The sequence below is a fragment of the Triturus cristatus genome, chromosome 1_2 (genome assembly GCF_964204655.1).
Source record: "Triturus cristatus chromosome 1_2, aTriCri1.1, whole genome shotgun sequence".
Lineage (NCBI taxonomy): Eukaryota > Metazoa > Chordata > Amphibia > Caudata > Salamandridae > Triturus > Triturus cristatus.
In genome coordinates this window covers 757,463,979-757,491,471 of record NC_140580.1, presented here as the reverse complement: position 1 = coordinate 757,491,471, position 27,493 = coordinate 757,463,979, and the positions used below count along the sequence as shown (strand labels likewise).

General features: G+C 46.5%; 1 protein-coding gene across 1 annotated transcript in view; it reads right to left on the bottom strand.

Annotated features, from left to right (window-relative positions):
• The window catches only part of LOC146867961 (S-adenosylmethionine synthase), a 93,022-nt gene extending 75,871 nt beyond the window's left edge, over window positions 1-17,151 (bottom strand). The window contains exon 1 of the mRNA XM_085608710.1: window positions 16,908-17,151. Coding sequence (XP_085464836.1) covers window positions 16,908-17,001 — 94 coding nt within the window. The 5' untranslated portion in view covers window positions 17,002-17,151. The remainder of the gene's footprint in view (window positions 1-16,907) is intronic.
• Window positions 17,152-27,493: the final 10,342 nt, after the last annotated feature.

The window sequence follows — 27,493 nt, the reverse complement described above, 5'->3', positions numbered from 1 at the left end:
CCAATCCAAACCACTTATCCCAATCGACCACACTCCAATCCTCCCAAACAACCATTTTCCAACCCTTCCAACCAACCCCACTCCAATCTGCCCGACTACAATTCACTCCTCTACAATCCAAATCAAGCTGCCCCACTACAATTCGCCCCACTACAATCCAAAACAATCTGTCCCATTCCAATCTGCCCCCCTCCAATCCAAAACAATCTGCCACAATCCAATCTTCCCCACTCCAAACCAAAACATTTCACCCCACATGAATCCATCCCAATCGACCTCACCCCAATAAAATCCACCCCACCCCAACCCAATGCGGCTCACCCCAATCCAATCCACCAAACCCACTTCAATCTACCCCACTCAGTCCAATCCAATCCACCCCACTGCAATCCAATCCACCCCACTGCAATCAATCTACCGCGCACCAATCCTACTTACTCCACTCCAATTCACCCCACTCTCCACCCTCTAGTCCACCACACATTAATCCACCCCACTCTACCACAATCCAGTCCACCCCAGTCCAGTCACCCTACTCAGTCCAATCCATCCAGCCCACCACACCCCAGTCCAATCCACCTCAGCCCAGTTCAATCCATCCCTCTCTAATCCAATCCACCCCATCCAGTCCACCCACTCCAATCCACCCTACTTAATCCAACCCACTCTACCCGATCCAATCTACTACAGTCCACACCCCACTACCTAAATCCACCCACTCTACGAGACTCTCTGCCACTGAACTCTACTCCACTCCACCAAATCCAGTTTACGACACTCTACTCCCCCACCCTACTCCACGACACTCAGCGTCACTAACTTTCAGCATACAGTAGCCATACTGGTGTACAACATGGCAATACAACATTGCCAAAGCCATTAGCTCTTGTATGGGCGAGACCTATTGGCTTTGCCAATGCTTGTGGTGGTACCACTGGGACTGCTCTTGCGACCCGTAGTCTCACAAGTCATGAACGTAGCAGGAGGCACAGATGATGATCAGGGCTCTAAAGGCAGTGTACTACACTGAGGCCTACTCTGGAAGCGGAACGGTGGCTTCTTTTACCACGTTTCATTGCAATGACGTTTGCGTCGGTACCCCAAGCTTAGCCACACAGGAGAATTTTCACCCGCCGAGCATGCACCTCGTGGAAGCTTATCCTTTCCTACAGTGTATTTAAAACTGATCCGAGGCAGAGGTCTCGATGATCTGCTGAAAGGGCAAAATTTGAGAGAAATAGTATGTTAAATGGACAGGTGAGTGGGTTTGTAAATAGCAACACCGCAGCTGAGCCCCCCTTTCCTCAATGCAGTTTGTTTTCCAGTTTCCTCCTCGCTCCGCCCGCGGTACTACTGCCCATGATAGTTCATTCATAACCAGGCGGGAGTTCTGCGAACTGTGGTCGCTGACCTTTGAGGGATTTTGCCGGAGCGTGGCCCCTCCACCCGTGTCTTGTTACCGTGGTCTTAAATGACATAGGCTTCAAGGGCCCGAGGCGGCCCCCGGGCATGCCACCTGCTTCTGGGCTCAGAATGGAGTGACTTCTGGGTCGCGGAGTAAGGCTGGAAGGGAGGGTCTGTTCGATGTTTCCATACATATGTTGTATAGTAGCCACGGCGCTGTTTTCTGCGGTGCATTTTCAACAGGGAATGTCATCCTTTGGAATGCGTCTTCAGAGTTTTCTTACATCGAGACAGATACATCGAATGACCATGAGTTAGCTGAAGTCCTATCAGTGCACTTCGAGGCAGGGAAAATGCAACCCTCCAGAAAAGGATTCAGAAAATACTGACGATGGACGGGTTTAGCCCAGTAGCGTAGGAAGGATGCCACGGGCCCTGGACCAAGCAGGGAAAACGGACCCTTTCACTGCTGTAGGGATAGTAAAATGATCAGGGTTCAAAGAGCCTCTTGTGCCTCTATGCCCCAGTGCCACTGCACTTGCTGCACCAGTGGCAGCCATGCGCCTGGTTTATTCTTCACATGCAGACACGTATATTACAGATAGACATCTGGCTCTCTGAAGACATGGTGACAGCACACACACAGGGGCGAGGTTGTTTGGGGCACACAATGGCTTGCTGGAAAGACACAGCAAATACTTTGAAACTTCCATCGCCAATGGGGTCAGAGACAAGGCTGTCTTCTTACCACCCTTATTTTCGATTTACCCGCGGAAGAGGGATCTCTAAAGTGCCCTCCAAAGTTGGGGGGTAAGCACACCGCTAGACTGCTCAAGGCCCAGAAACAGAATTGGCATCTAGCATAGGATCGGAAAATGTGCAGGTTGTCTTTTACTAGACCAGTAGGGGGCTCCAGTGGTCTTTGATTTCAGTGTCATTGTTTTTTATTTTATAAAAAACATAAGATGAACACAATCAAGACTGAAATACACTGCTATCAAGCCACAATCAAGTTGGTGGTTGAATCATCACCACATTATGTTTGATAAAATGACCGACATTAGCGGTTTTAGGATATTAAACCAGGAGATGCAGTAAGATAAAATGACAACAAACAGGGCGAGATTTCTTGAAAACAGATTTCCTGTTGTGTCAAAACATGCTGAAAGGGGAGGGCAGAGTCTATTGTACAGTTGGTCCATCTCCTTCCAATGGCATATAGGACATACAGCATCCGTCCCTTCAACCAGCTGGATTGTAGACATACATACCAGTAGCAGAGCGGTCATTTAAGTTTCTTTCACATCAGATTGTTTCTTTTAATCCAAATAACCACAAACCAGGCCCCAAATATCTCTTGGCTTGCGATGGGTGGGTTGAAGCAGAACATAACATTAAGCCAAGAAGCGCCAAGAAGCTACAATACACAGCATCTGATAACCAGCCATCAGTCTTAGGGGGGGGTCCCCTCGACCATGTCAGCCACCCAGAGTTTGGCAGCAGAGCGGTCAGTCGTCACACGACCGAGTATAGCAGATATGGGGGTCAATGTCAGTGAGTAGCAAATATGTGTGCAGGGCGCTGCCAAGCCAGGTGAAGGAAGCCTCCGCGCCCCACAGCACATCTATGCAATTCAGCACTTATTGACTGATCCAATTTATGTAGCAAAACAGGGCTGCAATAATTTGAAACGGATAATTGTATGTCGGTAGTTCATGGAAATCAGCTTCCTTGAGAGCAACAGTATGTCCAGACCTGAACTTCAGCGATACCTCTAGAGCAGGGGAATTCAAACTGGGGGGCGGCTTTAGTTCAGCAGCAATTTCAAAAATTAAAGCATAAAATGTTTTTTGTTTTTTTTAAACCAGACTACTCTGGATATCTGATACTCTACATTGATGCTTTGTTCAATGTCTGTTGTCAATAAGGGATCCTTTCAAACCTCGAATCTGATCGTTGTAATCTACATACTACACATTAGAGTTGGGCGAGCCACAGGATTATCGAGCCAGGCTCAAGCCTCAAGCCCGACTGTGTCTCAGGTCGAGGTCCTGTTGGAACCTCGAGCCCATAACGAGCCGAGCTTTCCTGTGGATTCTGCCTGCCTCTTCCCAGGATGTGGTGGCGGCAGGAGAAAACTGACGACTTAGGAACTGGAGAGCCAGCCACGAGTCTCGGCGTCGGCTCAACATCCTGTGATTCTGGGCAGATCACTTAATGTTCCCAGGTCTATAAAAAATGAATATGGCCGAGTGTAATTAACTGGTGCCCATGTAAAGCGCCACCATATCTTTGGGTCGAGTTTGCTCTATATAAAAAATGCACAGAGCTAAAAACAAAGCCATAACACAAGAAAGGCAAATAGATACCAATTTAGTGGCCGATTTGTACACAGTGGAACTCGAAACCCTGAATAAATCATGACTTCCCCACTTAAATTGTGTACTAGGCAAATATTTTATTTCGCCAAGACTCTTTTTCTTCATTATCGCGTATGAAAGCACTTTCAAATATGGGAGTTCAGCATACCAGTTGTACAACACCGATTGTGTTCAATAGACTATAATGTTGATCTATAATAATCTGGACCACCACAGGGTTTACACGACAACTGTCTTGCCTTTTAGTTCACTAATGGTTCAAGTTCAAAAACCATCAGTTGTGCAAAGTACTTCTCAGTGCAGAGCTATAATGTAACGTATTAATGTAAAAGTTTCCACATGTTAAGGAAATACACCTTTTTGAATCATATTTTACGTGATGTTTGTTGTATGATTTACATAGTAAACATTTTAAAGGCTCGGCTCGTGCACGGGCTCTAAGAGCCACGCCAGATCCTTGACCCGGCTTGGCTCCCACTGTTAATTTGTTGGCTCGATCATCTCTACTACAAATTTGAAATTTCTATTCATGAACGTGGTCAACAATCGAAATAGATCTAGGTCATGACGGGTCTCCAACCTAATGGCTTTTGTATTATGTCGCCAAGTGTGTGGAGGAGTAATACATAAACATTACAATCTACACCCTAGGGGTTTCGAGGCTCTTTACCACTCCCCAAATGTAATTCGATTTACATTCTGAACCCTTTTCGAATGAGCGGATTACTCAGACAATCTGTGATAGACAGTCACATCTATGATTAGAGGTTTCACATTAAAATCTGAACCTAAGTCGCCTGATATTGGGAGGCCATCCTGTAATGTGTGTTCCCTGTACAAAGCAAACTAGGAATCCCTAGCTTTTGGGTTGCATAATCTAAAAGGACTAATTGCTTCACCTGCATTAAGGTGTGATTCTCTCACCAGCTCAACTCCGATCATCACTCCGTCTTACCAACTAAAGGGGTCTGCATCCTTGCAGTGTGCTAATGTGGCCAGATAACATTACTGGGCCTACTGGCGGGAGCTTACGCGCACACCTGTTCAATCAACCATGCAACCTTCACGCTGTTGCACCTATGCTAAGATAAAAGCCCATCAGTTAACAGCATCTGATCCCATAAAACACAGTGGGGTGATTACCCATTAATCTTACAAAGATAGCCCCCAGGGTAAACAACCTTTACAACGCAACTTTTACAACGCACTACCATTACAACAAAACTTTTACAACGCAAGTGGATTTACAACACATGCCATCACAACGCAAGTCTTTACATCGACTTGCGCTAGATGGCGTGCTAACATTACAAATAGTGTAGTTTACTATCCCAACACCTTCCCTACTGTTAAGTGGACTGGAGTTGGAATAGTAAATTACGCTTTTCTAATGTTAGCATGCCATCTAGCGCAAGTCGATGTAAAGCCTTGCGTTGTAATGGCATAGCGTAGTAACATCGCAGTCGTTGTAACGACCGCGATGTAACTGCACGAGTTGTAATGACTCGCGTTGTTACGTCATACATCCGCCCCAGGCAATAATCTTCACCTCTATAAGACATGAAACTCTGGCTCTGTACAGAGTTTCTCCTCACCCTTTCTCCTTCGGACTACAACATCAGCAACTGAAAGAAACACGTAGTGATAGATCCTTATCTTAGAATTACCCCCCAGGTGTCAGGCTGGATCTGGAAAGTTTTCGTCAGCAATACCCCTGCGAGTCGGTAGGTGGCGTTGTGCGGCTCTGCGTCCGTCGCCGGTGGTGTGATGGCCGGGATGACGTCGCAGGCAGCACTTAGACGCCGCCCAGGCGCGCTGACGTCAGTTCTGAACACGACTTTCCATGCCAGGAACACAGAGCCATGCAAGATACTAACAACTGGTGGCTTGAAACTAGGGCCCTGAAAGGGATGACCTTTACCCTAGTAATCAGTTCGCAGAACGGGCAAAATGGGTGGGGCAGTAAGGTATCTGTCACTACTAATGTTTCTTACAGATCCATCGTTACCTAAGGTAAGTAACTTGTTCATCTGAAAGAAACACGTAGTGATAGATTCCTTAGAGTAGATACCACAGCAATACCAACCCCGGTGGTGGGTCTGCAAACCAAGATCACACCATAAAGTCCTGGAGAACAGAAAGGCCAAAAAAGCCATCTCTCATGTTTTGAAAACGTGTGCAGCGAGGCCCACATAGCTGCCTGACAGATGTCTTGCAGGGGGACACTCCGTCCCAATGCAGTAGTGGCTGCAGTTGCGCGAGTGGAATGAGCACGCAGCCCCACCGGAGGCTCTTTTTTAGCCAAGGAGTAACAGGCTTTGATGCACAAGACAACCCAGTGGGAGATAGTCCTCTTGTGCACCACCCGACCTTTCTTGGTACCAACGTAGCCAACAAAGAGTTGGTCATCCACCCTGAACTGTTGAGTGCGGTGGAGGTAAAACGAAAGCGGACGTTTTGGGTCCAGACGGTGGAGCCTTTCTTCCTCTCTGGAATGATGTTGGAAGAAAGCGGGCAAGGTAACAGTCTGCCCAATATAAAAGGCCGTGACAACTTTTGGCAAAAAGGAAGGCCGGGGCCTGAGCACCACCTTGTCCGGATGAATGGAAAGGAAAGGAGGCTTACAAGAAAGAGCCTGGAGCGCACTCACTCACCTAGCGGAGGTGATGGCAACCAGGAAGGCAGTCTTCAGAGTTAAAAGACGAAGAGGACAGTTGTGAAGAGGCTCGAAAGGTGCGCACATTAGATAAGATAGAACTAGATTCAAGTCCCACTGTTTCATCACAAACGGAATAGGAGGGAAAAGGTGTGTAATGCCTTTGAGAAATCTATTTACAACAGGGGACTTGAAAAGAGAGGGCTTCACTGTGTCTAGCGTAAATCTGCAACTAGAATTATCTAACTTAGTTATTTTATTACATTTGCTTTAGAAAAACACAACAAAAAAACACGAGAGGTATTTGGTTGAAAAGTTGTTCAATGCTTTCATGACCATTCATGACCACTGCGGCAAAATATTGTTCTCTGATGACACTTCTGAGGCCCTAGCACCCTCTCTAGTCCATTTTCCCGAACTCCAATCATATAAAAAAAATCTGGTTAAAAATGTTTGCCTCTAGTTTATTTGCCTTAAACTTTTGGTCATATCACTACTTAAAACAGACAAATGGACACAAAACCAGTGCTGTGAATAGTGGTTGAAACACTTATTTTCTACTTGCTGTTCTTCCAAACATATACTCCAAAATATCTAAAAACAATATCTTTGCACGTCGATGTGATCACCAGATAGGTTATCCTAACAGCCACCCCTGTTGGGTGACATTAAGACCGTACCTCCCATTCTGTACAATTTCTCAAGAATTCTGCACCCACATGGTCACATTACTTTCAAGATTCCTTCTGCGAAACTGTTCTTTCATTACACTTTCCTTCCACTAAAGAATCAGCATGACACGGCAAGTCCCGAATGCATAAGCGCAAATTAGAGCTCATATGCAACATCATTAAGGTGTTCATATTACTCACCAATAACTAGCTGAAGTAATACCCTAAAAAAAGAATCCCCGGCTTATGCCCATTAAAGCTAGCTGGGTCACGAAGGTTTGTCGTTCCAAAAATGTGGTCGTGGTTCTCATAAGTTTGGGATGTAGTCCCATAAAGCACCTCTCCACAAAATGATCTTCATTTATTAGCACTCTCTTGAATATCTTCCTATAACACGCCAACCTTACACTGTCTCAGGTACAGTGCAACACAAGAGAATGTCCTCAGGATTCAAGCCTTTAGTGTGCACCAAATAGATCACATTGGCCTTCCCGCCTTCATCGATTTCTTGGAAACCTTAGCACATACCTTAAGGTTTGTCTGCAGTACTTCCTGCTTGTAAGCCATGCTGTTCTGGACCCTGGAAACCATTAGGTTCAAGGCAGTTATCTAGTCTATCCTTTAGTGAATGCATTATTGGTCCCACCTTAGACGCCATGCACACTGGCTAAGAATTAAGAGCCACCTCCATCTCTTGGGTAGCAATAATACTTGAGCCTTCCTCAATACCCAGAAACATTTCCGTTCGCCAATGATAAATAAGTACATAAAAATATACTGAGAAGGTGTCAAGTAATCTATTTCATCCACTTTTTAATAAAAAAATAAATAAAAAATTAAATAAATAAATAAGACACCACACATTCTTCCTATAGCAATTGCAAAGACAGCAACTCTGCCAGTGGAAAGGTTTACAAACCACTTCCGAGCACTATCTTATCAAGGCCAAACTCATAGATGGGCAATTTAAAAGATAGCTCACATTTAGGAGTTTTCTTTACATGCCATAGAGTGCACTAGTCTCACATGACAATGTTAACAAGCATCTGCAATGCAATAGGTCTCGCATTTACGCGAGTTTGAGATATTGGCATTGTAAACGACAATGCTTTTTATTTATGTTTTGGTTTTTAAAACATAAATAAAAGGCATTGTCATTTACAATGCCAATAGCATAAACTCTAGCAAATGTGAGACCTACTGCATTCCAAATGCTTGAAGGCATCGCTGAGCTGCCCCCTCTGTCTCTCATTACCCCTGAAGAGCTCCCCGTTTGCTAAGAGTTAAATAAACAAGCCGGTGGTCACAACTGCGTACGAAAGACACTTCTGCAGTAAGCGAAACTCATTAAAGAAAATAGTGCTTACAGACTAAAGAAGACGTACCATGTAACAACCGAAGCAAAAGGGCCAGTCCTCGAGAAAGGTTACAAATGAAGATAAGGCGGTACTAAGGAGGGACTAACAAGCCTAATAACGAATTAGAAGCCAGCATTTACAAAGGACAATGACACAAGTCAATGACAAATATAAGTAGTGAGTGGGCGGGGCTTCAAGTACATACTCCAATACAGCATGGCTCGCGCAGCAGCGCATGCGGCGCCAGGCTCGACCAAAAAATCTGTCCTGCACCCTGAGATGCAGCAATAGCTGGCGGATTGGTGCAGACCGATCACTGGAACCCAGGCCTGAGCAAGGTAAGCTTAACCCGTTAGACGCTTGTGACGGAGCGGTTCCGTCACGTGCGTCGGTTGCGCTGTGCGCATGACGGAACCGCTCCGTCATGGCCCCGCCCGCGCACGGAATCTTCAGCGCGGCGCGGAAATCCGCGCCGCGCTGAAGGGGTTAAAAGGACACCAAACAACTTCTCACTATTTATGACGGGCGGAAACCATTGAACTGAAAGAGCAACCGGGGACATACAAAGATCTTTATACATATGAAATGTGAACGCAAAGTCAACGAGAACACAGAGATCCACCATCTGCACGCAGTAATGGTGACAGATATTACAACACACTAAACTGCATATAAAATAACATCTCTGAAACAAAAATTGTAAGTGCATGAACACAATTATAGGACACCATATCAGTATTTTAGCTACAGCTTTAGAAAAAATATATTTTTTTGACAGGAAGGGATGTCAGGGTTGGCGTAACTAACTGTTAGCGAGCTATAGCAAAAGAGGTCTTGGAGCGGGAAACGGGAGGAAAGTTGTCAGATAGGCTTCAAACGTGGTCTAGTCTCAGGCTCAGACCCAAAATTCTCATCAGAGAAGCTCATGCAGAGCAGTGATTTACATGTGATAGAAAAAGCCCATCCCCTCTACAGTGCCATCAAGTTCTTGGATTCTTACGAATGTTAGTGACACCATATCTTCGGTTATTATAATTCAAAGATGCTCCCTGAGTTCATCCCAATCTTGGTAAAACATGTTTTATGTCACAAGTAGTTATGAAGCACAGAACATGATAGCATAGTAGTTCCTACGATCTAGGAGACGACATAAGATAATGTCTAGGGTAAACTCTGTCAGAAAGCAGACTGAATGAAGAACCACATTCTATCTGGTCTTCAACATCTCCAAAACACAACCACATTCCAGAGCGGGATTACCAGGAATCAAAAAGCCCTAAATGTAAATGTATTTTGAAGCACATAATAACTGGCCAGTTCACTGTTGAAGGCCATAATGTATGTAGGGAGAGAATTAGATGGCCTCACACACCCCAGAGCCCTGATGCCGCCATTCCTACTGTGCTAACGATAGCAATGACCCTGGAGTAGATGCATGTAGTTGGTGTACACGTTGTTGGCTTCACCCACCTGGCAAACCAGTGTGTACTAAATCACAGTCTGGCGTCAAAGAGGCAGCACGAATATAATGGTCAGCCAAATCAAAATCTGCTTGTTTCCATCACATGGCTAATGCCAGTTTGTGACAAAGAAGCACGGTGCCAATCAACACACTGCTTTTCATACTTTTGGAGTTGTGCCCGTGTCAAGCATATGACAGAAGTTCTGAGTTCTTGCAGATGTAGTGCACTTTCCGATACCACTATCCATATACCACCTATTCCAGTGCCTGCCTACTTCCTTACAGTCTCTCTCTGGTTTACTTGTGGCACAAGCCTAGGCCAAAAGGTTGTTTTCTAGGTTATCCAAAAACTTTGAATAATAGACCACAGGGGAATAAGCCAGGTTCGATGTTGTGATTGCAGGTTTCAGCTCATCATCCTAGGTTCCAGATGTTGAACTCCGGAATTAATGTTAGTCCATGAAAATGCCAGGAGAGCTCGTCAGCTCATTTGAGTATCTTTTAAAGAGTCAGAGTATATCATCTAAGTAGGTGCTGGCCACTCAGTGAGAAAGTCGTGTTTCACAAGCCCAGATATTTGAAAGCTAGGTGTTGTGGAAAACTGGGGAACGTTTACAGTACTTCTGCTGATGGCTCAGCACATGGGGTCATAACCCATGACTCAGCATTAGCAAGCAGTGCTTCGGAAAATGATTTAGCACTTACCTGGTCAACAGTGACATGCAGGGGCGGCTGGTGACATTTGAAAGTGGTGGGGTGTAAAATGATTGGGATACTTCACCGTTGCGAGCGAGCGTAGCGAGCGAGCCCGAACCCCTATAAGGAGGGTTTGGGGGGGTTCTCCCCCCGAGAAAATTTTGAAAAAAAGAGAAGAGAAATGGTGCATTTTCAAGCAAATTTGAGAAAGCAGGAAGGTTAATAAAGCAATTGTGAAAGTGCAGTTATAACATTAATAAAGAGATGTCATATAACAATAAATACCTATAAAGGACTGTATTACAGTACAACGTTACTTAGCATAAAACATAACAATCCTAAAATCTGAAATTTGGATAATTTCAGTTTTATATTCACACTTTTAGTTAACTTCAAATAATGGTCAGTCCCATTTCAACAATAATGGCCTTTTCTGTTTTTAGTTCATTGCCTTTTCACATTCTCCCCATGTCTGCATGACGTCTTGTCTTTACGCTGCTGAGTCCTGCATGGCAAAGCAGAGTGCTGCTTTGAATTTTTCCAACCTGAAGTCCTCTGCTTCCTGACTACATACCCTTTTCATTTTCCACCATATAAACATCCCTCTGCAACAGCATGTTTGTCCCGTAATTTATCATATAACTTCAAACTCTTATTACAAAAATCTAATTTTCAAAGATGTACGTAGCTCGTGGTATGCCTCGTGGCTCATCTAGCCACAAGGCAATGCAGCACAGTCATCCCCTGCATGCATAGTGGCCATGTGAACTCAAGTGGTCATGATGGACTATGTCATTAGGAGATGGCGGTGCAAATTCAATACTAACGTTCTGAGTGAGGTAAAGCAAAGGTAAGGTAAGCTGCAGTGTGTCTTACCACTAATTTCTTATGCGGCCATTTATAAAGAGGATGTGAGGAGCAGAGAACACACTTCGAGGCACTTTAGATGTTCCACGGTGTTTATGCTGGTATTCAGTGGGAAATTTAAAGAAGAATCAATGACAGTGGGCGCAGCTCGATATTCTTCAATGCTATCACCAGCTGCAAATAGTTTAATTGAAGCCAAGATGGAGCACTTCTAAAAATCATGTTTTCGGGCTCTCCCCTTAAGTGTGGGTTCAATGCATTCCACAATCTAGAGCCCAGGTCTCCATGTTTAATCCGATTGAACGCTCATTGGGTAACAAAGTGTGCTGATGCAGAAAGCAGGATTCTGTATGGTATTAGACTTTGAAGGCATGTGTATCTTAACCATCTACCTGAATAGGACTTGTTGATGGAGCTTATGTCCACTGAGAACCAATGTAGTGTTTTTCAAGCTGGCGTTTGTGCTCATGCACCTTTAGGTGCGGGCACAGTCTGACAGCTCAGCTCAGCGGAGAGGACTTTGCAACCCGTCAAAGAGCTTATTTGTGAGCCTGGTGCACTTGATGGTGTAGTAACGAAAACGTGCATTTGCGTTTCAAATGTCCGATCCTGCAGCATCACACTTACAAAGCCCTCACATCATGTGTGGGCTTTGTAAGTGTGCTGCTGCAGGATCGGACATTTGAAACGCAAATGCATGCACGTTTTCGTACATGCCAACATTTCAGAAGAGCAAAGTGGGAGATGTAAAAAAAAACAAATCGGGAGAATGGGGCCTTGAATCGGGTTACTGTCATGTGTGACACATGACAGTAACCCGATTCAACCCCATTCTCCCGTTTTTTTTTTTTTTTACATCTCCCACTTTGCTCTTCTAAAATGTTGGCATGTACGAAAACGTGCATTTGCGTTTCAAATGTCCGATCCTGCAGCAGCATGCACTTCCAAAGCCCACACATATCGTAACCCGATTCAAGGCCCCATTCTCCCGCTTTTAGCAGCAATGTAGATGCATGTCCGCACCACCTAGAATCTCAACAGAGAACAGAATCTAATTTACCTTGTTCGTCAAAAACACCACGGTCACGATGGCACTGGCAGTCACGAGTCCTCCACGACCGTCACACGAGTCACGACGGGTCCGGGAGAGCTGACACACACTGTACACCGCCGCCACGAGGTGTGTATTCAGACAGTGTGGCACTGCGTGCGTGATGACGCGACGGACTGCAGAGAGTGCGCTGTACACCTCATGGCCAATCACTGTCACACTGTGTTGAGACATAAGCCACAGTGATTGGCCATAGTTGCGCGGCAGCCAATGCAGTTTCGTCCTAGGCTGCCGCGCAGGGTCTCAGACTGTCTCAGGCTCCCAGCCAATCCAGAGACGCTGCATTAGCAGCGCCTGCCCTGGATTGGCTAAAGAGCACGGATAGGGCTCGCCCGGATACTGAGAGAAGGGGCTGCTGCATGAGGCAACCCTCGGCCTCTCGGCCCCCTCCTCTCAGTACATAGTACATGGCAGACAGTGCGGCGAATGCGCATGCTCGTGCTTGTCATGAGACGAACTCGAGTATGCGCAAATACATTGCGAGCCGCTGTCAGTCAGTGTCAGTGCTCGCCCCCCGGCCCCACCCCCTTGATGTCCCGACTCCCGGCCGCTACACAGTAAGAGGCAGAGCTGAGCTTAATTGCTGGATTTGCTGCAAGCATACCGCGTTGCGTGCGTGCAGTGGGGCTCCGCCCCTGCGCCCCAATGGACACACCGCCACTGGTGACATGGATAAAAGCCAATCCTCCTATGCCGAAATAGAACTTTACCCGAAAACAAAGATATGTTCCACAGTCCACGTCAACTTTGATACAGTACAGCCCATTTGCAAGAAGGGAAGCTGCAACTACTCAGAGACGTAAACACCCGTAGACGAGCAATGCAAAAAAAGACGTGACTTACAAGGGTAAGAGGCCAAGTGGCTTACGTCAGCAGCACTCTCAGTTCAAGCTTTCAGTTCTACTTTACAATAAGGAAATTATTAAGACCATTTCCTATTGATGATAATAAAAAACACATATAAAAGGTGATTTTCATTAGATCATTAAAAGAACATTAATTCCAACTCCCGCCTTGCTTAATTCAGGTTGGAAGACTATTAGGAAAGCTTTTCCAGAACCAGAACAGTTTACAAGTCTCAAAAGGCCACCACATCCCAGCTTTAGTCAAGCTGGTACAGCATAAATAGTTTTAATTTCTAAAACAACAAATATTTGTGTATTTTTTTTATCTTAACAACTTTTCAAGGCTGATCTTGAGAGATCTAGCGGTCCAGTTGGTGTCATCTACTGCCAAGCGTTCTTTCTTTGATAGATATATGTATTTGATTAGGTCTCGAATCTTATGAAACTACGAGTCCAATGTGAAGACCTTGCTTTCATTCCGACTGGTTAGATAATCTTTTATACTGCCTCTCGTGTGGTCTGTTTTCTTTTTTAAATCCAATTTCTGTCTATATTTGTTGTTAGGGTTGTCGAGTGCTTTTTTTTTTAAATTAAAAATCATGGACTAATGTTAGCAATGTGTGCGCGTTTTGGAATCATCAGTCTGAATAAATATCAGATGTCCTCCTCTGTATATGGAGATACCTTTGAAGCATTGATGGTGGTGGAGTGGTCCAGTGCAGAAGGTGGCAGAGCTAGACTGGCTCATGGCTTGTTTTTTTTAATTATTTAATGTTGACACCCGTTGTAACAACGTATTTTCAGTACATTTTCTTGGGTCTTGTTGATGATGTACTCCGACTACTGCTTTTGCCTCCACCCTTGTAACCAATCACACCCTTGCTCATCCAATTTCAACTGTACTTAGTACAGTAACAACTGTGCATAGCTTGTAACCACTCAATTAGGGCACAGGGTGTGGCTAACGCCAGATCCCATATCCCAAGATGCACTGGCCATGCTTAGCAGGCATTATGCGGGAGTTGGGGCTTTGGGGCACAGCCTATGCCCAGTACCTCTGTACAGGCAATTACAAAAACTTAATTTACAACATTTACTATTTATTAGCACAAATTTATAACATTTATTATCACATATTGATTTAACGTTTGAGTGTTGCAATTTTTGCCTACTAACAGTTTTATGGAAAACAGCAACATTTGATAGATAATACTTAATGAGACTTAAAAATAAAGTTTGCATTGTGTGTTGACTGAAAGATTATACAAAACGGTAAGGTTTACTAGCTGAGGGAATCTGAAAAATTACATTTGCTTAGAGGGGCCCTCTGGAAGCTTGCATAGTGCTACCTATGCAGATGTGCAAGAGTGCATACTAGGAGCATTGGGAAAACTTGCAATGTTGATTACGCTAACACATGCATTACGACCTCGATCTCCCCAACTGACCCACATCACCCCCCCTCCTCCCACCTCAGGAAGCTCCACTATCTCTACATCCGGAAAAGATGCCAATTCAAGATGTTGACATGCCTACACGGCTCTCCACGACCAAGGACCAGCATACATCAACCACCGCCTGAACTTCCACCAGCCATCCAGACACATGCCAGACACACCGCCGGTGGAAGATCGTTCTCCCACCTGGCAGCCGTTACCTGGAACTCCCTCCCCGCACACCTGCGAATGACCCAGGACCATCTCACCTTCAGGAAACACCTCAAGACCTGGCTCTTCGAACAGTAGCAGCACCCCCCCCCCTTTCTTCCCTTCCAGCGCCTTGCGACCCCCACGGGTGAGTAGCGCGCTCTATAAATGCTTGATTGATTGATTGATGCATTCCGCCTCCTTCACTCGCACTCCCAGCATCTGCTGAAGCAACAGTGGAGGACGCTCATTCTCCTACCTCACCGCCAAGTCCTGGAACGACCTCCCCCTGCACATCCAAACATCATCCTCTCTTCCCGAATTCAGAAAAGGACTCAAAGCTTAGCTCTTCGACTGATAACAGCAAGAACCCAGCGCCTGCATACCCTCACGGGAGATTAGCCGCACTCTACCAATCCGAGTTGATAGAAATGTAGTGCCTTGAAAGATGTTTCAAAATCAGCTAATGGCCCCAGGGTACTAACAATTTGGCAGTGATTGGCCTATTTGTGCAATAATGAGTTAGCCATGAAATGCTTTGGTTTCATGCAGGGAATACAATTTTTTTAAATTTGTATAACAAACTTGTTTCTAGTACTCCATTCTATTGATTTGCTATTGACCCCAAGCTAACCTTTTATATGGTTTATGCTTGTGGTAGCTGGTATGTATTATTTGAAAAGATATTGGTTTGTGGTGTCCCTGCTTGCCACAGTAGTCCTTCATTCTCTTGTGGCTAAACCACTTACTCTGGAATCTATGTGCTGAGTTCAAACCCCAGCTGATGTTTGCCTGGAAACCGCGTGACACGGCTACTGGGCAAAATCACTGAATATCCCCGTGCTTAAAAGTGTTATTATATGTGAAATGTAAATCAATTACAAATGTAAATCAATTACAAATGCGGAATGTAATACATTGTGATATTCAAATGCACTCAGTTTCTGAGGAGCTACATTTGTGCTCTATAAATATCAATACAAACGTACATTTAAATCAAGATTTTACAAATTTGCTCGAAAAGTGCACCATTTGCTGCTAAATATCCCAAACATTTATTAGAGAAAAACCCTAAAACATTCTTTGTATAGCAGCATTTAAACCAACAGGTTTTGCTAATGTTATTAAGCAAATGTCACTTAAAAGCATCATTTGTGGCTACAATTCCTAAAGAAAACATTTGGGGAGGTTACCATATCCCATGGCCGAAGTTTATACATATATGCATGAGTTTTTAATGTTTTTATTTTATTATTGCAAGATCCTGGCAGACAACTTAGCCTGTCAGGCTTTCCTAAGAAATGCTTGCAAGAATTATCACACAGTTCCACCCTCAGAGTTTGCCAAAAAAGGAAATCAGCACCAAAATCCTTGTCTACAAATAAGATCTGTGAGATTTCATGTAACAAAACACGTCTGCAGTCTTTAACTCGGTGCAGTAACAATCCATGATTAAAGGACTATTGGCTTTAACCTATGCGTTTCGCAATAAAGAAACCAAACCTACCCCCGCTTTTGAAACTTTTCATATAAATAGCCCAGAAAATAGAATGCATGTGGGGAACGTGAGAAAACTTCACTTATCAAAAGTTAGGTTGCCTGCTACAAGCCAGAAAGAACTGGCGAGCAGCAAACACGGTTATAACATCTGGATCGAGGTGCACAGCGGTGGCACATAAAGAACAAGAACACAGGTGGGGACAAGCAACAGGTTGCGACACGTGGTCTGAGCCGCCTCCCGAAGCACGTACAGTGCAAGTAGTGGGTCTGGTAACAAAGTGCCCTTTTTGGGCACTGAAGCCTCTCTTACCTGGGTGCCCCTCCCCCACGGACTCCGAAGTAAACATGAAGGCCCCGTCCCCATCACGGGAGCAGTCGTGCAGTCCGTCCACCGGCCCGTTCATGGCTGCCCTGTGGCTGTGTCCAGGTCCGCGGCTGCAAAGGGCGCGTGCTGTGAACTCTCACTCACTCGGCCAAGGTTGCGTGCTATATAGGGAAAGCTGGGAATAGCAGACACACAGGAGGAGCAACCAGTCCAGTGCACGAGAAGGGGGGAGGGGCATGTTACTGCACGAGAGTAATGGGAGGGGCAAAAGAGGGGCGGTTTAGGGGCGAGCGCGAGAGGAATGGACGGACGCACAGCGGATAGGGAGGGGGGCCAAGCGTTGCATCGCGAGGACGGCGGAACGGGGTGTGGGCCGCTTAAGGGACACTCATTTGGGAGTTCGATCACTATTTGTGTTACTTTTACCTTATGTCTGCCTGTCCTTTTCTGATCCTTCCAAATATTCCTTTAGCCCATAAATGGAATATTAACCTTTGAATGGATCATAGGGCCTGCAAGCAGACTCACATGATCCACTAACCCAGCAGGCTTTTTTGCCAAATTAAAGCCAGTACTAACGATTCCGCGAGAGAGGTGGGTGGTGGTAGTAGGTATACAGTATGAGACAGGTTGGTGGGTGGAGGGACATACCAATGACAAAGGGCGTGCGAGTGAGAGGGGCTTCCACTGCAGGTGAAAGGCACTAGGATATACCCTAGTGGTGCGTGTCCAGCCTCCTGTCTTTTTAATTTTTGAACAATACGCATTGTGGGACTCAGTTCAATTTACGCCATTAGAAGTATAGCGTTTGAATTCATTCCTATGTAAAGTATAGTTTGAGCAAAAAAGTGGGACAACCTCATAACGTCCCACATATCACAGGGGTTACTTGAAAGCCATACAGAGCTCTGAAGTACTTTCATGTCAGGAGTAATATGGCCAGGTGCTACCTAACCCCCTCTTCCCCTGTCAATATCAAGATCACATGAGAAGAAACTTGGATTAGGGGATGTAAACCCCCGGCCGTATTTATTTACATAACATTTTTAAAACAAATTTAATATACAATATTTACACAATACGCAGAAAACCATTACATTACATTGATTACATTGGTAGGTGCAGATGTCAGATGGCTAACCTTAACATATCTCTAGTACAAGGTTTTTTCTATCCAAATCCAAACATACCATCACCAATAATCATAATAACAATATTTCATTCTTTTTATTTTCTGCGTATCCCTATTGTGAGCCTACGGCAAGGTCAATAACTGGCACCAGATCCTTATCCTATTATGCACGCACTCCAACCGGAGTGCGCATGCGCAGGGGGCCCTTTCACCATGAGTGGTACTTCCCCCCCCAGGTCACCCCCGTACGCCCTGTAGATTATCTCCATAATGGGGCCCTTGCAGTTATGCGCCATTTATTTGCGCCATTTTGCACGTGCGGGATGGCCAAGCAGCCTACCGGAAAGCGTAACTCCCCCTCCCCTGCTCCCATCCAGCCAATCGGCTGTAACTGCCCCAAGAGTTCTAGGAGAGACCACTTTTCCCTCCCCCTTGGACGACCCCATTCAAGAATGGCGCCGCCCCCTAATGACCTTCAATTTACTGCTCACCAATCATGACCTTACCGCCACAGGCCTGCATAGTTGCCCGACTATCAGGCCCCCCCCAAAACCACCCAGAAAGGTCATGACCTGTGCCTACACCTCACTAACTATGCAAGAAGATTCTCCCTGAAGATTTCCATCCTTACTTTCTATAGTCTGCAGGAGTAAAACCCTAGCTAGCCTCCCCTCTATTGGAATCTCTGCCGAGGTGTACCCCAGGCATAGACGTGTCGACCCTCCCATTTCAGTGAGAAGTATTACTACCATTCCACCCAAACGTAGTCAGCCCCCCCTCCCCCAAGTGTAGGGTAACAATGCTAGGGCTGACTGAATCAGACAAAATTGACATACCGTCTAGGAGCCACTAGATGGCCTCGATTGATCGCAACACGATGTAACATGTTGCCACAGACTCTGATACTCATTGCCGGTGTAACTGTACCATTGGAAGACTACCCAGGTCGTGCCCTACAGGCCCCCAAAATCTCCCATAAGCATATCATGGAATCCATGAACCACCCATGCCTGACCAATAAGTTCTGGGATAGGTTCTGTGTAGGCTGCTGCCCCTACTACGGAGCATCCCAACAATGCACAGTGACCGCTGTGATGGCACCTGCGAGCACAGGCACCTTAATGGCAGAAATCCCGTTTAATGACAAGGGGTGTTGAGGAATATTCCAGTCATTCCCAAATTGCAGGATAATAATGCTAGGGCTGGCTTACTCATAGGAACTTGACATGCCGTCTTGGAGCCCCTACCTGGCCTCAATCGATAGCATCACAGTGCGCCGGATAATCACGTCGCCCCAGACAATGCTACTCATTGCTGGTGAAACTGTACCATTGTACGGCTGCCCAAGGAGTGCCCCACAGGCCACACGCTCTCCCATAAGCATATAATGGAAACCGTGAACTACCTACCCTGACCACTATGTTCTGGGATAGGCTCTGTGCCAGCCTATCCTCCTACTACGGAGCATCCCTACACTGCGCAGTGTCCGCCACGAAGGCGCCCGCGAGCACAGGCGCTGTAATGGCAGATAACCGTTCCACGACAAGGGTGTTGATGTGTCGCATCTGCCCTTAATACCTGTGTTTCGGACAAGCTGTCAAGGTATAAACCTGTAAGGCAGCGTACTGCTAACTTACCACGAATGGCAACAACCAATGGGTGACAACTATACACCTCAACTATAATGCATGGGCAGCTGTCAAGGTATACACCTGTAAGGCAGCGAACTGCCGCCTTACCACAAATGGCAACAACAAATAGGTGACAACTATACACTTCAACTATAATGCATGGGTAGCTGTCAAGGTATACACCTGTAAGGCAGCGTACTGCCGACATACCACAAATGGCAACAACAAATGGGTGACAACTATACACTTCAACTATAATGCATAGGCAGCCCCGTCTCATGCTGGCACCGCTTGAGCCCCCGAGTTGATCGCCCATCACACTTGATGCCGTCGCTTGTCACTCACGTTCCGGATCTACCGGTCCCCTTGGTCGTCCACATCTTGCAGTCATAGCGATGTGGAGCACTTCCCAGGCATCAGGTGTGGATTCAGTCATACATAAATGAAAATCAAAGATCAATGATTAGTGCCTTTTACTTTTAGATGACCAAAAACAATTCACAAGTCAGCGCTACTTCGTGAAACTGTAACCCCCAACCCCCCTTTTCACCCACACCCTTAGCTTTAAGGTGCATAGGTACTGTTGTGACACCGTCCGTCCACATGATTTGCCAAGGCCCCATAATTTGCCGGCCGACGGATGCATTGATACTGCGTGGCTCTGACAACATCGGCCCCCAAATACCCCAAATGTGCACCAGCCCCAGGGGGAGAGTTGGTCCAGTGCGACAACACAGGAATAACCTGCTTAATTTTACAGGCCCAAGGACGTCAGTAATGTGTGACCCCACACGTACATCTCACTGTGTAAGTGCACAGGCACAATGGTGCAGAGATACAGCGTGACAAACCCCAGGCATATAATGCTACACTGTACACGCACCAGTGGTGCGACGGTACCGTGTGATGCCACACGGCCATCCAAGGTACAAGTGCACAGTCACATGGGTGCAGAGATACCGTGTGATACAATATATTATTGTGCCTACGTGTATGCGCATGAGGGTGTATAGACACTGTGTGACAGACACCGGCATACACTGCCTACGTGTATAAGCGGACCGGTGCAGAGGCACCGTGTGACATAAAGCCCTCCTAAAGCTTACGTGCACATGGTGCCTAGGGTTTTTGACACCGGCCCCTAATTACTATGTACCACTGCACCGCGCGCATGGATACCCTTGAAGGTGTGACAACAAGGCCTGGGATGTACTGTTTTGACGTCACAAGTGTTGAGTTTACTTGAGTGACCCTCAACGAGGCCAGTGCCAAAAAGGTCTGACCTCACAACCATGTAAAGAAATTGTTGTAATATGCTAAGCATAACTCCCTTAGTAAATAATGTCACCCACTGTGGAATCCGGTAGCCTACCCTAGAGGTAACTCGTATGTAAAGAACAGAAGGTTTGGACCAACATGGCAATTTACCAACTGCGTGAGCAGACCCTACAGTGATAGGTCTGACATACATTTACAGGGCTACCCCAGCGGGTGGCACCACCGGTGGTGCAAGCCCACTAGCAGCACTTGGCTTTCAGGCCAAGGCACACACCCATGTAGTCCCAAGAGATTTACCAGTAAATCAGGTACCTCAACGATAGGACACTTAGGCCATGTTGTTCCGCTTTGTATGCATGTTCTTGCTGAAACCCACAAAGGAAAACTGACTCATAATATACTGCATACTTTATTCCTCAATATTAAATGCAAATGTCCTTAACACAGCTTCCTACAGTGTTACGTAACGCATTTGTGATACAGGCCAAGGCACTGCTTTAGCCATCTAATGAATTTCCAGACAGTTTGGAATGGGTCAAATGTATATGCTGCATCTAAGGCACTGAGTACTGAGTTACATGTACAACCTTTATGTGTTCCCAATTGATCCGAAGCCTGTAATATTGTAAAACTAAAAGCAATCTACAGTGCCCAATATCCTTTGGCTTTGAAAGCCAACCATAATTCCTAAGGCATTGATCTAGCTTCAGGAAGTAACATTAAATCTATTGCACGTGGTACATTCGCCATCCTTTTGATTAATATATGGCATCTATACTGTTGCATTAATTTAAACGCTCCTGATTTCATTTGGGAAAACTGAAAAACGTTAAACATCAGACGCCTGCTTCATCTGCGTTCACCTGCAGGTGCGGCCTCCAATACTGGAGAACCTGTGACAGGGGTGTCAACCGCAATTGTTGATCAGACTTGCAAATTTAGAGCGCTTAACATAACACCAGATGCATTACCAAAGGAACATTGGAAGCAGACTCAATTGAGAGCGCCCATTCTAGAGCCAGTCCCATTACATGAGGAACATTGAAAACAGACTTAAAAATGTAAAGCGCTTAGCATAACACCAAATGCAATACCTCAGGAACCCTAGAATCAGACTTATAATTGGGAGTTCACAGCATAAAACCGGTTGTGTCACATGAGGAAACATTGCAATCACTCAATTGAGAGTGCCTACCATTAGCATTACTTGAGGAGCATTTTACTAACTTTCAATTGGGAGCACCTAGCATAGCACTCGTTGCATTACATGGCACACGTTGCGTTACATGACAAAACATTGAAAAACGGACTGTCAATATAGAACGCGTTTCACGGCACCATATGCTTTACACGAGTAACATTGAAATTAGATTTTAAAATGGGAGCACTTAGGCTAGAGCCAGTTCCATTATATGAGGTACTTGAATCATACCGTCAAATGTAAACAAATTTAGAGTGCTTATCAAAGCACCAATTGTATTACATGGGGAGCATTTGAGAATTAAATTCTTCCCATGCGAACGCATAGCACCAGTTGTATCACCCTTGAGCCCTTTACTACTGGGTTCTGACTTTGTAGCACGGTGGTTTGGCATCACACATGTCACAAACTGCCCACATTAATGGGGGTGACATTGAAGCGTATTCAGGACAGTCCTGCGTGCAGGAACCCTAACATCCCTGTGCTGGACTGCTTGAGTCTTTTATGCACTAGTTACTAGTAGTCACATTCCCCCACCCCGTTTTCATTACGGTGCCGTAATAATCACCCCAGTATCATGCAATTATGTAAACTATTCCCCATGGCCGGCAGCCTCTCTCTTTATATCGTAGATCTTATGCACATGCCAGCGGGCTGATGAGAGCAGCATCCACCTCTTCGTGTTTGTGGGGATTTGTTTCTCAGTACAGTAAAACCATTCTCATACCAGGCCTGAAATTACACACCTGCCAGTGACGTGCAGGGCTGCTCGTCCCACACAAACACGCTGTGCCTCACCCGCTACGAAGCGGCCGCGAGGCCACCTGTTATTGTAATCCATCGGGAATGCAGAGCCACGCTTGAAATTCGGTATAAGAATTATGGTAGCGCCTCTAAGTCAGAGGCGGATTGTTAGCATATAAGCACTTCATGTTACAACTAACCCTGGGCGTAGTTCGCAAAGTAGCGCTACGCGTAGCTACGCAAAGTGCACTTCGCACTACGCGAGCTACGCGTAGCACTTCGCGAAGTACGTAGTACCCTGTTCGCATCCGGCACTGTGCAATCATTGAAAACGGCTTCTTGCACAGTGCGAGCTGTAGTTTTCTGCCGCTCGAGTAGATTTTTACTCGAGGGGCAGCTTTCTCAACGCGGACTGGTAGTTTCTCATCGCGAGCGGTTGCGAGCATACGCGACCAATCACAATGAGAAACCTGACCTCCCCGCGTTGAGAATCTCGCCGGGAGGTTTATTTTCCACGCTCGCGATCGGCAACTTGATGTTGCTGTTAGCGAATGAGGAAAATGTCTCGCCGGGATGTCATTTTGCTTACTCGCGGTCGCCAACTTGATGTTGAGGACCGCGAGCAAGCAGAAAATGACAGCTGCACTACGCTAAGCTACACTACGCGTGTCTGCACTGTGCTACGTGCAATTTGCATAGTGCGAAGTAGCGCAAACTTCGCGAGCGTAGTGTAGTGCTTTGCTCAGGCTTAGTTACAACATAGTTGTGCACCGCAAGGGAACATAAGACGTGACTGGCTTTCCGCCTGTGAGAACATGGAACGTGTAAGGCATGGAGGGATATGGTTCATCTTCAATGATTTTCGAAAATGTAATTTAAATATACGGGGCATCTACTCGTATATTGCATGATCCTTTTCACTTGAAAATCAAGTTAAAGCTGGGCGCTGCCGCTGTTGAAATTCATTACTATTGGCGTCCTCAACGGGGCATGCTTTGTTTTATGCAGAGCGTAGCCTATTGCTGTTCCCATCTTGCCATGTGGTTTAAATTATAGCGCAAACACGACTTACTGAGCTACACCTTTTTTTTTTTTTAATCAAGTTTAAACACCGTCTGAGCTACACAATATTTAAATTGCTCTGTTTCTTAAAGCTCGCTATGCAAATCTTTTTTACAGGATTTAGAAGTGTGAGGCCACCTAGAACTCATAAATCCATGTTACTGTTACCTAATTCAAGGGCCCCCGCGATTGACAAACTACGCTGCCTGCCAAGCGCACGCTCACCATCAATAAAAAAGGGGAGGTGGGGGGAGGCAGTCGCTCGCACCGCAGCTGACCGACACAGCTGTTCCCCTCGCGCTGTATCGCCTTCTCGGCCGACGAGCCCAACACAGGCACTTGTCCCACACAAAGCCCAGCTGCTCTTCTCACCCCGCAGGTCTCGGAAAGGCAACCTCCACGCTCCTACGGTGATGCAGCCTTTAGTCGGTGAGAATACTGGGCCCACTCTGCTCTCCGCTCGAATCTCCGATGACCTGCAAGACAAAGAGAAAGAAATTAAATTACAGCCTCCTAGCGAGGCTGGTATGACTAGTGGCAGGCTGAGGGAGCGGCGAGCAAAGAGGCAGACTCCGCCGCTCCCCAGCCTTTTATTGTTCCCAGCCAGGCCAGTTCTAACTGGCCTGGCGTTAGCCACAGTGCATGACCCGGAAGTGCTTTCAATCACTTCCGGGTCACGCCCCCAGACCATAAACCAATTAATGGCGGGGGCGCACCTGTAGCGTCATCCAAGCGCGCGACAGATCCGCCCCGGTAAGGTCATCGGTGGCCGGCACACCCGCCATACCTTCGGCGTGGCCGTTGCCGGCCCTGCCTTTCTAGTAGCCTTTCCAGTCCATTCTGGTATTTGTAGTCCGCCATTTGTAAAGGAAAAGGCAACAATACCAATGCAGAGAAAATAACCATTAATGGATAACGAATTAACTGCTGAAACTGGGCAAGGTGAGAATTCTGCAAGGGACAGAGTTACATGACGGGATGGGGTGAAATGAAAGGCGTATCTCTGCACTTTAGAAAGACACAAGGGAGAGAGGCCATTGCATTTAAAACGCAAACGTGTTACCCCTCTATGAGAATGAAAACCCAATAGGGCAGGAAAGTCGTGTATCACACCCATAACCAGTCCCCACTCTTACTGTAACAGCACTGTCATTCTGGGACTTGTAATTTTAGTTTAAACTTTGGAAATATGGGCTCAAAAATTCCAGCATGCAAAATGTTGTTGGCTAAAAAGTTGAAACTGATTGTAGGTTTAACACAGAACATGGCACCAATTGGCAATTATGCCACGGCATGCAAAAGAAGCAAAAAATTAACATGCAGTTGCATCACAAAAAAAGTGCATGAGCAAGCGGGGCCTTTGTCCAGGGCGGTGACGTCCTGAGGGGTCCCGGGGCTGCCTGATGCAGTCTCCCTCTGATCTGTGTCCAAAGAAAAGTGTGTTTAGATCCAGTTTCTGAAGGTGGCTGTCACCCGTGTCCACATTGTGTCCGGTTTTATTTTCATGGCACTCCTTATTTTTGTCCCCCTCACCTTCCTCTTACTCCTCCCACATTTCTGACACACACACATAGGATGAGCAGGAGGTTGTACCAAATTTGATTTTGTCCAGGACATTATCTGAGCAAAAGCCTGGCCTGGGTGCAGGACAGTATTGAACTCCATCCCAGTTCACATCTGGCAGACTCATACCTCCCCGACCCCTGCCCTTTCTGGAGATAACTGAAGACACATCTTTTCAAAAGTCTCCCTTCTACTGAACTTTTCTAAGAGCACTCAGCTCTGCCGCTCTTGTACCTTGCAGTCATTGCCCCCCCGCCCCTCTCTGTCAAATGACATTCTCCAATCATCATCCCAGGTCAGGCGGGAGTTCAGCAACCCTACCCCAACAACCTCACCCCTTGCCCTCCCTTGGTACCTTTATCTATTTCCTTGAGCAGCTGGAACCCACTTTCTTGTCTAAAGACTGACAGGCTCGCTTATTGAGCTGAATGCCTGAAGCATAGGACATTACGGAGGACATGAGTTTGAATCCCAGCAAGGTCCCAGCAAGGTAGACAGAGGGCCTGATTTAGAAGTCAGCAGAGGGGAACACTCCATCACAAATGTTGCGTATTGCGATCACATTCTACAGTCCTGCCAAGTATCACGCATCAGGCATTAGACTAAAGCATTTTAGTGTGGTGCTCCGCATCACCGCACTGAAATGCATTGTCACACATATCTGCATATGGCAGCTTCCACTGTGAAGCTTGTGGATGGAACTAGATTTCGTGGCATTCGGCAGCAGGCGCCTGTGGCTGCCGTGTGGTGTGCTGTTCCTGCAGGCTTGGGGCACTGCTGGCAGGCTCACAGTGGTGTTACAATGTATCAGCAGGTCTGATTCCGCGGCGCCGCGTGGCTCTGAGTCAGTCAACCTGACTTCAGGGCGGGGCCCAGTCAGGTTATTTGATACGATTGGCCAGAGGCACCGCGGGTGTGACATCATGTCCTGCTGCCGGAGCGCCGTGGGAAGTTTGTGAGAAAGGCAGGCTCCGGGGGTGCTCACCTCAGTGGTTTGTGGGTGGCGCTCAGCTGTCGCAAAGCTGCTGTCTGCTCGCAGGGGCCTGGCGGCCCATGTCGTGGGGCTTCTGATTGCTGCCTCCCCTGTGCCGATTTTATTACTAGGAAGAGTCAAGTCCAGTGGACGTCATCGGAGTCTTCTGATCCGTCACTCACTGACCGGTAAAGTTTATGCAGCGATGCCAGGACAGACAGCGCTCACAGCAGAGACAGTCAGCCTGGACTAAAGAGGCCCACGGTATTCCTAACCAAAATGATTGCCGCAGGGTGTGGGGACTCGCGGTCTGAGCCTGCTGCAGAGTCACCGATGCCAGTCACGGTGCCTCCCTACCCTTTCATATATATATCTACTCTCTCACATGCTCACCGGGGCGTGCCCCTCCCACCTCTTGTGACAAGTAGACAAGAGACCTCAGAGTCCTGAGGAAACACTCCTCTCCGGCCCGCCATGCGTGCCTAATGGATCAAAGGGAAAAAGGGACAAGTCTCAGTAAACAAGATGGGGTATATGCGAAAAAGTGAGCCAAAAAATGTAGCAACCAAAAATAAATAATGCCACGTTTAATTATACCTGGGATTACTGATCAAGCAATCCAGAGCAACATTAGGAGTAAAAAATGGTTGCAAAAGCCATACAGAATAACTGGCAATGAAAGCGCAGCTGCTCGCATGACTACAGTAAATGATCCCGCGACTGGTTCCGACACTGGTGGCAGAGTGAGTCTGTGGATGACCTTGGCCACTGCCGGAGTGTTCCTCAGCAGCCCAGAACACTTACAGCTGAGCCAGAATGATGCATCATTGCCGCGGGAGTCTATGAGGTGCACTCACCAATTTCCACTGCCTCCCTTCGCAAAGAGTAAGTGCCTGAGGAGTGACAGGTATCCTCTCGTAGGCTAGTTAAGTTGCTAAAAGCCAAAATATAGCTTCTCGTTGTTCACTGGTAGCCTCGATTCTTTCC